This window comes from Ranitomeya imitator, chromosome 2 (genome assembly GCF_032444005.1).
Source record: "Ranitomeya imitator isolate aRanImi1 chromosome 2, aRanImi1.pri, whole genome shotgun sequence".
Taxonomy (NCBI): Eukaryota; Metazoa; Chordata; class Amphibia; order Anura; family Dendrobatidae; genus Ranitomeya; species Ranitomeya imitator.
In genome coordinates, this window is record NC_091283.1 from 746,796,630 (window position 1) to 746,811,590 (window position 14,961).

Here is a 14,961-nt window from a genome sequence, read left to right on the forward strand (position 1 = left end):
AAATGTGCAAAAACAAAAGAGAAGAAAAAAAGGAATTATATAAAGTAATGAAACCTATAAGAAAGATAGACAAGCTGTGTAAGTGCCAATTACCTATGAGGGCTAATTGTAGGATCTAAAACGGCCAATCTCCACAGGACGACCATCTCATCACACATACTAGCACATGCATGAGCAGCAACCTCTGACTGTCCATTACTGCGACCTGTATGGCCACTAGCACTGCTGTGAGATGCTGATGTCCGCACATTGTACCACCAACCAGTTATCTGTAGAAACAAACCAGAACTACGTTAGCTAACAGAAATAAATCACAACGCACTTTCTGCCCACCCCCCTCCATCCAACCTCTTCATAACTTCCTAAGCATCTACCTATTAAAGGGGTTGTTGCCGTTCAAAAAAATATTGGTCCCTGGCAGCACCGGGTCCTGTGACTAGTCTGATATTGGTCCGTCTGATCCTGGTGTCTTGATATTGGCATCAGCACACCAGCCAATTATTGACAGTTCTACTTGTGTAGATGGACATGACGTCAGCGCTGCAGCCATTAACAGACACCAGGAGCAGTGGCGGACACTCAGCACTGCACACGTGGTATGATCAGATAAGAGTGGTTTGGTGGTTTGTTTTGGGTTTTTTTAAGTAACAAAGAGCAAACCGGAGGCCAAGATTTTCTGATTTGGACAACTACTGAAATACACTGCTCAAAAAAATAAAGGGAACACTTAAACAACAGAATATAATTCCAAGTAAATCAGACTTCTGTGAAATCAAACTGTCCACTTAGGAAGCAACACGGACAATCAATTTCACATGCTGTTGTGCAAATGGAATAGACAACAGATGGAAATTATTGGCAATTATCCAGCTGCATGCATTATTCTGCTCTTATATCAGGTCTTATATTCCCATCTCGGGCTGCAGTCACTATTTTGCCATTACATCATGTATCTTCCTCCAGCCACTATTATGCATCACATCATTTCTTCTACTCCAGTCACAAACAGAACTGCAGTCACTAATCTTCTGTTCCATCGTGTCCTGTATTCCAGTCACATTGAGAGCTGCAGTCACTATTCTGTCATTATATCAGGAGTTATACTCCAATCACATCCGAAGCTGCAGTGATAACTTGTATACAGGAACTATATTTATCTATTCTTTTTGCTCAGTTTATTTTGTGCGATTCTTAGGCAGTGTTAAGGGCATGAAATCGAAGCATGGTTTGTAAAAGGGGCTTTGGTTTACGTCCGTAAAAATGTGGGGATGTGAACCACTTGGTACCTGCCAGCATCCACATTTGTTTGCATTAGTATGCCAGGGCTAGGTCATACATGCGTCAAACCGCAGTCATGATGTTGCAACAGGCCTACTAGTCAGAAGAGGAATGAATAGGAGATGCCGGCAGGAAGCAGGTGGCCTTGGACCAACAACATCTTGACCAAGGTCCGGCAAATCTTTTTGCCCAACTTTAATACTTACCTACTGGACCCGCACCACTTCTTTGTACCACTGCTGCTTTTCCCTCCCGGTCTTATGGCTTCCTCTTTGGATGGTGGTGGGAATGTCAGACGGCAGCTTAGGCGAATTAGCGGCTGCCAATTGTCTGCAGTGGTTACCTTCCTACTGAGCCAGAACAGTCTCCTGTCTCTTTCTAATAACTTTGACACATGACTGCTGCAGTCTGTACTGCTTTTCACGTATTTCAACAAAATTGAAGAACTATTTAGGCTATGTTCAGACATTGCAGAATTTTTTAATAAATTGACTCCCTCCACAGAGAATTTACAAAGTCATAAGACATACCTGCTCATACGTCAGACACTGCTCAGTGAGGATCTCCAGTAAGGGCGCTGCATTCGTATCTCGCCTCTTGAACATCTCCCGAACAATAGACAGAAGATTCCATATGCCCTCTGGTTCCCTTCCTCTTAGAGGGCGCAGGAGGCAGGCCCATTCTGCTGCCGCAGGAGGTTCAGTAGACGATAGGTACATAGAATTCACATCACTGCAGAGGTAGAAAACAGCAGAGGAAAGACAATCATTTGTAACTCCATATTAAATGTTTATAAAAACAAACAACTCCGCAATGTACTCATTACAAATCTAAACCCAAGGAAGCAAAACAGCATATGCTCTACAACAAGTAACTAGTAATAGTACATCTCTAGCACAGGGTACTTCGTTAACATTATTTTGATCAAAAAAGCATGGATGGATGTCTCAGATGGGGCCCTGTCCTGCTCAGCCTTTAATCACATTGACATCGTATGACACTTGGTAAGGCTTTAATACTAGACAGGTTGGGACTGTCCTGGTGGGTACCCCTTGTCGTGGTGAGGTGGCTTTTATGTTTTTTTATCAAAATATGGTTAACCAAGTACCCCAAGTTATTTACATGTACTATTGTTATTCACTTGCTGTAGGGTATATGCTCCTTTTATTTTTTTTTCTCTTAGGTTTTGTCGGTGAAATGGCCATCGCTGGTATATGTGTACATGCTCTTACACTATGCATGTATGCCAGCTTATAGTCAGGCTCATTTGTTGGTTTTTATTAAACATATAGGCCAGCGGTGCAACGATACTGCTGGTCCAAATTGCCAATCAGGAGCCCACCGCTCCCTGGCAAGCAGGAAGGTGAGAAGATGGGGAGTGATGCGCGACTGTTCAGTAAGATGCGGAAAACTACGAGATCATGACTCTGGAACGCTTCAATGGATCCCACTGATTCTGAGATTGTTTTCTCGTGACATATTGCACTTCATGATAGTGGTAAAATTTGTTTGATATGACTTGTGTTTATTTGTGGGGGGGAAAAAATGGAAATTTAACAAAAATTTGGCAATTTTTTATGCCCTTAACCCCTTTACCCCCAAGGGTGGTTTGCACGTTAATGACAGGGCCAATTTTTACAATTCTGACCACTGTCCCTTTATGAGGTTATAACTCTGGAACGCTTCAATGGATCCTGGTGATTCTGACATTGTTTTCTCGTGACATATTGTACTTCATGACAATGGTAAAAATTCTTTGATAGTACCTGCGTTTATTTGTGAAAAAAATGGAAATTTGGCGAAAATTATGAAAATTTCGCAATTTTCCAACTTTGAATTTTTATGCAATTAAATCACAGAGATATGTCACACAAAATACTTAATAAGTAACATTTCCCACATGTCTACTTTACATCAGCACAATTTTGGAACCAAAATTTTTTTTTGTTAGGGAGTTATAAGGGTTAAAAGTTGACCAGCAATTTCTCATTTCTACAACACCATTTTATTTTAGGGACCACGTCTCATTTGAAGTCATTTTGAGGGGTCTATATGATAGAAAATACACAAGTGTGACACCATTCTAAAAACTACACCCCTCAAGGTAATCAAAACCATATTCAAGAAGTTTATTAACCCTTCTGGTGCTTCACAGGAATTTTTTGAATGTTTAAATAAAAATGAACATTTAACTTTTTTTCACAAAAAATTTAATTCAGCTCCAATTTGTTTTATTTTACCAAGGGTAACAGGAGAAAATGGACCCCAAACATTGTTGTACAATTTGTCCTGAGTATGCCAATACCCCACATGTGGGGGTAAACCACTGTTTGGGCGCATGGCAGAGCTCGGAAGCGAAGGAGTGCCATTTGACTTTTCAATGCAAAATTGACTGGAATTGAGATGGGACGCCATGTTTCGTTTGGAGAGCCCCTGATGTGGCTAAACATTGAAACCCCCCACAAGTGACACCATTTTGGAAAGTAGACCCCCTAAGGAACTTATCTAGAGGTGTGGTGAGCACTTTGACCCACCAAGTGCTTCACAGAAGTTTATAATGTAGAACCGTAAAAATAAAAAATCATATTTTTTCACAAAAATTATCTTTTCGCCCCCAATTTTTTATTTTCCCAAGGGTAAGAGAAGAAATTGGACTCCAAAAGTTGTTGTACAATTTGTTCTGAGTACGCTGATACCCCATATGTGGGGGTAAACCACTGTTTGGGCGGATGGGAGAGCTCGGAAGGGAAGGAGCGCCGTTTGACTTTTCAAAGCAAAATTGACAGGAATTGAGATAGAACGCCATGTTGCGTTTGAAGAGCCACTGATGTGCCTAAACATTGAAACCCCCCACAAGTGACACCATTTTGGAAAGTAGACCCCCTAAAGAACTTATCTAGAGGTGTGGTGAGCACTTTGACCCACCAAGTGCTTCACAGAAGTTTATAATGCAGAGCCGTAAAAATAAAACAAAAATTTTTTCCCACAAAAATTATTTTTTAGCCCCCAGTTTTGTATTTTCCCGAGGGTAACAGGAGAAATTCGACCCCACAATTTGTCCTGAGTGCGCTGATACCCCATATGTGGGGGGGAACCACTGTTTGGGCGCATGGGAGGGCTCGGAAGGGAAGGAGCTCCATTTGGAATGAGGACTTAGATGGAATGGTCTGCAGGTGTCACATTGCATTTGCAGAGCCCCTAATGTACCTAAACAGTAGAAACCTCCCACAAATGACACCATTTTGGAAACTAGACCTCCTAAGGAACTCATCTAGATGTGTTGTGATAGCTTTGAACCCCCAAGTGTTTCACTACAGTTTGTAACGCAGAGCCGTGAAAATTAAAAAAAAAAAATCTTTCCCCCCAAAATTATTTTTTAGCCCCCAGTTTTGTATTTTCCCGAGGGTAAGAGGAGAAATTCGACCCCAAAAGTTGTTGTCCAATTTGTCCTGAGTACGCTGATACCCCGTATGTTGGGGGAAACCACCGTTTGAGCGCATGGCAGAGCTTGGAAGAGAAGGAGCGCCATTTGGAATGCAGACTTAAGATGGAATGGTCTGCAGACGTCACATTGCGTTTGCAGAACCCCTAATGTACCTAAACAGTAGAAACCCCCCACAAGTGACCCCATATTGGAAACTAGACCCCCCAGGGAACTAATCTAGATGTGTTGTGAGAACTTTGAACCCCCAAGTGTTTCACTACAGTTTATAACGCAGAGCCGTGAAAATAAAAAAATCTTTTTTTTTCCCACAAAAAATATGTTTTAGCCCCGAGTTTTGTATTTTCCCAAGGGTAACAGGAGAAATTGGACCCCAAAAGTTGTTGTCCTATTTGTCCTGAGTACGCTGATACTCCATATGTTGGGGTAAACCCGTTTGGGCACACGGGAGAGCTCGGAAGGGAAAAAGCACTGTTTTACTTTTTCAACGCAGAATTGGCTGGAATTGAGATCGGACGCCATGTCGCGTTTGGAGAGCCCCTGATGTGCCTAAACAGTGGAAACCCCACAATTATAACTGAAACCCTAATCCAAACACATCCCTAACCCTAATCCCAACAGTAACCCTAACCACACCTCTAACCCAGACACACCCCTAACCCTAATCCCAACCCTATTCCCAACCGTAAATGTAATCTAAACCCTAACTGTAACTTTAGCCCCAACCCAAACTGTAGCCCTAGCCCTAACCCTAGCCCTAACCCTAGCCCTAATCCTAACCCTAGCCCTAATCCTAGCCCTAGCCCTAACCCTAGCCCTAACGCTAGCTCTAACCCTAACCCTAGCCCTAACCCTAGCCCTAATCCTAGCCCTAACCCTAGCCCTAACCCTAACCCTAGCCCTAGCCCTAACCCTAGCCCTAATGGGAAAATGGAAATAAATACATTTTTTTAATTTTTCCCTAACTAAGGGGGTGATGAAGGGGGGTTTGATTTACTTTTATAGCGGGTTTTTTAGCGGATTTTTATGATTGGCAGCCGTCACACACTGAAAGACGCTTTTTATTGCAAAAAATATTTTTTGCGTTACCACATTTTGAGAGCTATAATTTTTCCATATTTTGGTCCACAGAGTCATGTGAGGTCTTGTTTTTTGCGGGACGAGTTGACGTTTTTATTGGTAACATTTTCGGACACGTGACATTTTTTGATCGCTTTTTATTCCGATTTTTGTGAGGCAGAATGACCAAAAACCAGCTATTCATGAATTTCTTTTGGGGGAGGCGTTTATACCGTTCCGCGTTTGGTAAAATTGATAAAGCAGTTTTATTCTTCGGGTCAGTACGATTACAGCGACACCTCATTTATATCATTTTTTTATGTTTTGGCGCTTTTATACGATAAAAACTATTTTATAGAAAAAATAATTATTTTGGCATCGCTTTATTCTTAGGACTATAACTTTTTTATTTTTTTGCTGATGATGCTGTATGGCGGCTCGTTTTTTGCGAGACAAGATGACGTTTTCAGTGGTACCATGGTTATTTATATCTGTCTTTTTGATCGCGTGTTATTCCACTTTTTGTTCGGCGGTATGATAATAAAGCGTTGTTTTTTGCCTCGTTTTTTTTTTTTTTTTCTTACGGTGTTTACTGAAGTGGTTAACTAGTGGGCCAGTTTTATAGGTCGGGCCGTTACGGACGCGGCGATACTAAATATGTGTACTTTTATTGTTTTTTTTTTTTTTTTTATTTAGATAAAGAAATGTATTTATGGGAATAAAATTTTTTTTTTTCATTATTTTGGAATATTTTTTTTAATATTTCTTTTACACATTTGAAAATTTTTTTTTTTACTTTTTTACTTTGTCCCAGGGGGGAACATCACAGATCGGTGATCTGACAGTTTGCACAGCACTCTGTCAGATCACTGATCTGACATGCAGCGCTGCAGCCTTCACAGTGCCTGCTCTGAGCAGGCTCTGTGAAGCCACCTCCCTGCAGGACCCGGATCCGCGGCCATCTTGGATCCGGGGCTCGAGCAGGGAGGGAGGGAGGTAAGACCCTCGCAGCAACGCGATCACATCGCGTTGCTGCGGGGGGCTCAGGGAAGCCCGCAGGGAGCCCCCTCCCTGCGCGGTGCTTCCCTGCACCGCCGGCACATCGCGATCATCTTTGATCGCGGTGTGCCAGGGGTTAATGTGCCGGGGGCGGTCCGTGACCGCTCCTGGCACATAGTGCCAGATGTCAGCTGCGATAGGCAGCTGACACCCGGCCGAGATCGGCGGCGCTCCCCCCGTGAGCGCCGCCGATCGCGCTGGACGTACTATCCCGTCCATGGTCATAGGGGCCCACCCCACATGGATGGGATAGTACGTCCGATGTCAGAAAGGGGTTAAATCAGAGTCATGTCGCACAAAATAGTTAATAAATAACATTTCCCACATGTCGACTTTACGACTTAACAGGAGAAAATGGACCCCAAAATTTGTCGTGCAACTTCTGAGTTTATCGATACACCATATATCGTCGAAAACTACTTTTGAGGCACAGTGCAAAGCTGAGAAGGGAAGAAGCGCCATATTACAGTGCAGATTTTGCTGCACTAGTTTGAGGGTGCCATGTTACATTGGCAGAGGCCCTGATGTGCCAACACAGCAGAACGCCCCACAAGTGACCCCATTTTACAAACTAAGCCTCTCAATGAATTCATCTAGGGGTGCAGGGATTATATTGACACCACAGGTGTGTCACAGACTTTTATACCATTGGCAGTGAAGATTAAAAAGATTACATTTTTACCACCAAGATTGTGTGTTAGGGGGAGTGGCCAAGACGCTGAGGAGAGAGGTCGCATGCCACAGGGCTCCTGCCGGTAACGGCACAAATATCGGACTAAATGGAGCGTTGGAGGCTGGGAGTGGTGAGAGGACATCCTGGAGAACCACCGGGAGAAGTTGAGACCACATTTGTCCTGAGATACAGAGCGCCTGCAGAGTTGTGGCAGTGGCGCCCTGGGCATGCTGGAAGCCGGCAGACATCAGCTCTGCACGACTGATAACTCAGCTGCAGATCGACTTCTCGGTGAGTTGAAGAAAGCGGAGGGGCTGAAGGGAACATCTGGCGCTTGAGCGCTGGGTCCAGATCCCCTGAAGTGGTGGAGCACCAGTGGCGGGAATGGAGCTGAGGGACGGCGGCCATCTTGGGAGCCCTCAACACGTGGGTGAGGTGGTGAAGTTGGTGGAGTGCTGTGGAGGCGCAGGCCTGGGGTTCTGCAATGGCTGGAGAGATTGGTGTGCCTGTCTGCAGCGTGGATTTTGGCTATGTGCACACATTGAGGATTTCCTGCGGATCCGCAGTGTTTTTTTCCGCGCAGAAACGATGCAGATCCATAAGTGATTTACAGTACAATGTAAATCAATGAGGAAAAAAATGCTGTTCTAATGGTGTGGAAAATTCCGCGCGGAAAACGCAACGGATTAAAAGAAGGAGCATGTCATTTAGGCTACGTTCACATTAGTGTTACGCTAATGTGCGTCGCTGTTGCGTCGGCGACGCAGTGGCGACGCGCCCCTATGTTTAACATAGGGGACGCGTGCGTTTTTTTGTTAGCATTTTTCGACATGTGCGTCGTTTCGACGCTAGCGTCGGACGCACGAAAATGCAACAAGTTGCATTTTTCGTGCGTCCGATTTTCGTCAAAAAACGACGCACGCGTCGCAAAACGCAGCGTTTTTGCACGCGTTTTTGGTGCGTCGCGCGTTGCGTCGCCGTTGCGTCGCCGACGCACCGGCGCGCAACGCTAATGTGAACGTAGCCTTATTTGTGCAGATCTGCAGCATTTCTGCACCCATTCTATTATAGAAATCCGCAGGGGTAAAAACGCATTAAATCCACACACAATCCGCAACCAAAACACACCAGATCTGCATAGAAAAAACACTCAGATTTTGACCTCTGTTTTCTGCCAAGAGATGCAGAGTCCGCACAGAAAATTCCACAGGCAAATCCGCAACGTGTGCACATACCCTTTGGGTTCGTGGGCTGCAGAGGGTGAACATCCTCTCCCCTTCCCCTGCTGTTTGCTAATGCAAGCTGAAACTTTTGGCCAATGTGTGAAGAGCTAGTGAACTTGCAGATCACAGCGCTCTGCTGCCATCTTGTGTTCTTTTTATGTATTGTGCTGGTTGCACATGAGTATATACCACTGAAATTGAATAGAGATATGACTTTGCAGCCCGTTTGAAATTAATTTCCGGACCACAAAATTATTCTGCGAAGGCATACTATACGACTAGTAATAATAGTTGATCTCAGATTACGTACATATCTTGGAGACGCATTATAAGTCTGCATTAACCACAATCTGCAGTTAAAAACCTACTCCAGGGGGACTAGCTTAACAACCACAACCTAAAAATCCTTAACCCCTTCATGACCTTGGGATTTTCCGTTTTTCCGTGTTCCAGAGCCATAACTTTTTTATTTTTCCGTCAATTTGGCCATGTGAGGGCTTATTTTTTGCGGGACAAGTTGTACTTTTGAACGACATCATTGGTTTTAGCATGTCGTGTACTAGAAAACGGGAAAAAAATTCCAAGTGCGGTGAAATTGCAAAAAGAGTGCAATCCCACACTTGTTTTTTGCTTGGCTTTTTTGCTAGGTTCACTAAATGCTAAAACTGACCTCCCATTATGATTCTCCAGGTCATTACGAGTTCATAGACACCTAACATGACTAGGTTATTTTTTATCTAAGTGGTGAAAAAAAATTCCAAACTTTGCTAAAAAAAAAAAAAAAAAAAAAAAAAAATTTGCGCCATTTTCCAATACTTGTAGCTTCTCCATTTTTCGTGATCTGGGGTCGGGCTTATTTTTTGCGTGCCGAGCTGGCGTTTTTAATGATAGCATTTTGGTGCAGATACGTTCTTTTGATCGCCCGTTATTGCATTTTAATTCAATGTTGCGGCGACCAAAAAAAACGTAATTCTAGCATTTCAATTTTTTTTCTCGCTACGTCGTTTAGCTATCAGGTTAATGCTTTTTTTTATTGATAGATCGGGCGATTCTGAACGCGGCGATACCAAATATGTGTAGGTTCAATTTTTTTTTATTGATTTATTTTGAATGGGGCAAAAGAAGGGTGATTTAAACTTTTATATATTTTTTTCACTTTTTTTTTTTTTTACTTTTGCCATGCTTCAATAGCCCCCCCTGAATGTGTTATCCTGTGGGACTGTCATGACATATATTCGAATGATAGGATGTTTAACCTGTGTATACAGACACCTGGGCTCCTGCTCCTTGGGATGGATATACTGAGAACTTAAAATGGGAGTGTGGTGGGGCACTCATCTCTGTGGGCATTGGCGCCACATTTCCTGGTCCGAAAACTCGGCTACCCTATGGATTTGGCAAAAGCTGAGTGATCGGCCAACAATCCCGGTAATGTTTTCCTGAGGGGAGGGATGGTGAGAAAAGAGAAGAGGGCGGAGGGAGCTACTTTACGGGTATGCATTAAATCCGGTATACTTGTTATTGGTGGTTCGGATAAATGAAGGAGAATATGACGAGTTCACTTATGCCTGTGCTTCAGTTTGGAGAACTTTATGGGCATCTCGTTTTGTTTTTGTGGCCACGGTTGGTCAATAATTCTTAGTTTAATTGGAATCTCAGATAAGAGCATTGCATCTATAAATTTAGTGCGCATGGATGGTTTGTATGTGATGGAGCTGAATGACCAAATGTGAATACTAACCTGTGTAAAGATTTTCTACAAAGTCTACCTGGCATCACTTAAACTCCTGTCGTGGAACATTAGAGGGTTGGGGAGTGCTAGGAAAAGAAACATGGTGTTCTCTCAGATACGTAAAGCGCAGATAATATGCCTTCAGGAAACTCATTTGACACCAGAAACTGTATCCAGGACGAACAAGCCTTGGATACAATGGCAGAAGTATGCTACACATACGTCCTATTCCAGGGGAGTGGTTGTTATGGTGCACAGGTCGTTGAGGTGGTCAGTCCAAGCGATTAAAGGGACACTGTCACCTGAATTTGGAGGGAACAATTTTTAGCAATGGAGGCGGGGTTTTTGGGTTTTTGATTCACCCTTTCCTTACCCGCTGGCTGCATGCTGGCTGCAATATTGGATTGAAGTTTATTCTCTGTCCTCCATAGTACACGCCTGCGCAAGGCAAGATTGCACCTTGTGCAGGCATGTACTACGGAGGACAGAGAATGAACTCCAATCCAATATTGCAGCCAGCATGCAGCCAGCGGGTAAGGAAAGGGTGAATCAAAAACCCAAAAACCCCGCCTCCATGGCTGAAGATTGTTCCCTCCAAATTCAGGTGACAGTGTCCCTTTAAGAAAGACTCGGAAGGTACTGTAGATTCATTTTTTTATATGCATTTATAGATATGGTCCCTTACGTACTGCTTAAATGGAATCTGTCACCCCAAAATTCGCCTATAAGCCAAGGCCACTGGCATCAGGGGCTTATCTACAGCATTCTGTAATGCTGTAGATAAGCCCCCGATGTCACCTGAAAGATAAGAAAAACAAGTTAGATTATACTCACCCGGGGCGTCCCAATGTGGTCCGGTCCGATGGGCGTCGCTGTCCGGGGCCTCCCATCTCCATACGATAACGTTCTCTTCTTCTTTTCTTCCTGCCGCGGCTCCTGCGCAGGCGTACTTTATCTGCCCTCAGGCGCCGGGCCTCTGACCTTTCCCGGCGCCTTTGCACTGCAGTACTTTGCTCTGCCCTCAACAGGGACACAAAGTACGCCTGAGCAGGAGCCGCGGCAGGAAGAAAAGAAGAAGAGAACGTTATCGTATGGAGATGGGAGGTGCCGAACTGGACCGCGACGCCCATCGGACCGGACCAAACCGGGACCGACCCGGGTGAGTATAATATAACCTGTTTTTCTTATCTTGCAGGTGACATCGGGGGCTTATCTACAGCATTACAGAATGCTGTAGATAAGCCCCTGATGGCTGTGGGCTTAGCTTATAGGCGAATTTTGGGGTGACAGATTCCGTTAAATATTTACAACCTCCCTCCGGCCAAAATGGATGTACTCCATCAGGCTGTGACTTTGGATCACAATATCCTATCCTATTTCAATCTGAGCAGTGGGACCAGACAGGGCTGCCTACAATCCCGACCCCAATGCTCTTTGCACTGGCAATTAAACTAATTGCAGTTAAAATCAGACAGGATCATTTGGTGGAGGGAATTGACAAATTCTTGGCTGGACAAGGTAGGGTTATATGCTGATGATTAGGTGTTCTTCCTGGATAGGACTGAACAATCCCTTCCTAGAGCGATAGACCTTATTAACCCCTTCATGACCTGGCCGTTTTTTTGCAATTCTGACTAGTGTCCCTTTATGAGGTAATAACTCAGGAACGCTTCAACGAATCCTAGTGGTTCTGAGACTGTTTTCTCATGACATATTGGGCTTCATGTTAGTGGTAAATTTAGGTCGATCATTTTTGTGTTTATTTGTGAAAAAAATGGAAATTTGGCTAAAATTTTGAAAATTTCGAAATTTTCAAATTTTGAATTTTTATTCTGTTAACCCCTTCATGACCCAGCCTATTTTGACCTTAAAGACCTTGCCGTTTTTTGCAATTCTGACCAGTGTCCCTTCATGAGGTAATAACTCAGGAACGCTTCAATGGATCCTAGCGGTTCTGAGATTGTTTTTTCGTGACATATTGGGCTTCATGTTAGTGGTAAATTTAGGTCAATAAATTCTGTGTTTATTTGTGATAAAAACGGAAATTTGGCGAAAATTTTGAAAATTTCGCAATTTTCACATTTTGAATTTTTATTCTGTTAAACCAGAGAGTTATGTGACACAAAATAGTTAATAAATAACATTTCCCACACGTCTACTTTACATCAGCACAATTTTGGAAACAAAATTTTTTTTTGCTAGGAAGTTATAAGGGTTAAAATTTGACCAGCGATTTCTCATTTTTACAACGAAATTTACAAAACCATTTTTTTTAGGGACCACCTCACATTTGAAGTCAGTTTGAGGGGTCTATATGGCTGAAAATACCCAAAAGTGACACCATTCTAAAAACTGCACCCCTCAAGGTGCACAAAACCACATTCAAGAAGTTTATTAACCCTTCAGGTGCTTCACAGCAGCAGAAGCAACATGGAAGGAAAAAATGAACATTTAACTTTTTAGTCACAAAAATGATTTTTCAGCAACAATTTTTTTATTTTCCCAATGGTAAAAGGAGAAACTGAACCACGTACGTTGTTGTCCAATTTGTCCTGAGTACGCTGATACCTCATATGTGGGGGTAAACCACTGTTTGGGCGCACGGCAGGGCTTGGAAGGGAAGGAGCGCCATTTGACTTTTTGAATGAAAAATTGGCTGCACTCTTTAGCGGACACCATGTCACATTTGGAGAGCCCCCGTGTGCCTAAAAATTGGAGCTCCCCCACAAGTGACCCCATTTTGGAAACTAGACGCCCCAAGGAACTTATCTAGATGCATAGTGAGCCCTTTAAACCCCCAGGTGCTTCACAAATTGATCCGTAAAAATGAAAAAGTACTTTTTTTTCACAAAAAAATTCTTTTAGCCTCAATTTTTTCATTTTCACATGGACAACAGGATAAAATGGATCCTAAAATTTGTTTGGCAATTTCTCCTGAGTACACCGATACTTCACATGTGGGGGTAAACCACTGTTTGGGCACATGGTAAGGCTCGGAAGGGAAGGAGCGCCATTTGACTTTTTGAATGAAAAATTATCTCCATCGTTAGCGGACACCATGTCGCGTTTGGAGAGACCCTGTGTGCTTAAACATTGGAGCTCCCCCACAAGTGACCCCATTTTGGAAACTGGACCCCCCAAGGAACTTATCTAGATGCCTAGTGAGCACTTTAAGCCCTCAGGTGCTTCACAAATTGATCCGTAAAAATGAAAAAGTACTTTTTTTTCACAAAAAATTTATTTTCGCCTCAATTTTTTCATTTTCACATGGGCAATAGGATAAAATGGATCCTAAAATTTGTTGAGCAATTTCTCCCGAGTACGCCGATACCTCATATGTGGGGGTAAACCACTGTTTGGGCACACGGCAGGGATCGGAAGGGAAGGCGCGCCTTTTAACTTTTTGAATGGAAAATTAGCTCCAATTGTTAGCGGACACCATGTCGCATTTGGAGAGCCCCTGTGTGCCTATGCAATGGAGCTCCCCCACAAGTGACCCCATTTTGGAAACTAGACCCCCCAAGGAACTTATCTAGATGCATACTGAGCACTTTAAACCCCCAGGTGCTTCACAGAAGTTTATAATGCAGAGCCATGAAAATAAAAAATAATTTTTCTTTTCTCAAAAATGATTTTTTAGCCTGGAATTTCCTATTTTGCCAATGGTAATAGGAGAAATTGGACCACAAATGTTGTTGTCCAGTTTGTCCTGAGTATGCAGATACCCCATATGTGGGGGTAAACCACTGTTTGGGCGCATGGCAGGGCTCAGAAGGGAAGGCACGCCATTTGGCTTTTTAAATGGAAAATTATCTCCAATCATTAGCGGACACCATGTCGCGTTTGGAGAGCCCCTGTGTGCCTAAACATTGGAGATCCCCCACAAATTACCCCATTTTGGAAACTAGACCCCCAAAGGAACTAATCTAGATGTGTAGTGAGCACTTTGAACCCTCAAGTGCTTCACAGAAGTTTATAACGCAGAGCCATGAAAATAAAAAAAAAAATTATTTTCTCAAAAATGAATTTTAGCCCGCAATTTTTTATTTTCCCAAGGGTAACAGGAGAAATTTGACCCCAAAAGTTGTTGTCCAGTTTCTCCTGAGTACGCTGATACCCCATATGTGGGGGTAAACCACTGTTTAGGCACATGCTGGGGCTCGGAAGTGAAGTAGTGACGTTTTGAAATGCAGACTTTGATGGAATGCTCTGTGGGCGTCACGTTGCGTTTGCAGAGCCCCTGATGTGGCTAAACAGTAGAAACCCCACACAAGTGACCCCATTTTGGAAACTAGACCCCGAAAGGAACTTATCTAGATGTGAGGTGAGCACTTTGAACCCCCAAGTGCTTCACAGAAGTTCATAACACAGAGCAGTGAAAATAATAAATACGTTTTCTTTCCTCAAAAATAATTTTTTAGCCCAGAATTTTTTATTTTCCCAAGGGTTACAGGAGAAATTGGACCACAAAAGTTGTTGTCCAGTTTCTCCTGAG

At 43.3% G+C, this 14,961-nt stretch overlaps 1 protein-coding gene across 2 annotated transcripts in view; it reads right to left on the reverse strand.

The window, feature by feature from the left end:
• ZSWIM8 (zinc finger SWIM-type containing 8) overlaps nt 1–14,961 on the reverse strand; it is a 176,634-nt gene that overhangs the window by 45,302 nt on the left and 116,371 nt on the right. For both annotated transcript variants that reach the window (XM_069753275.1, XM_069753274.1), the window contains exons 8-9: nt 1,809–2,010; nt 94–269 (exon numbers count right to left, since the gene is read on the reverse strand). In XM_069753275.1, coding sequence (XP_069609376.1) covers nt 94–269; nt 1,809–2,010 — 378 coding nt within the window. The remainder of the gene's footprint in view (nt 1–93; nt 270–1,808; nt 2,011–14,961) is intronic.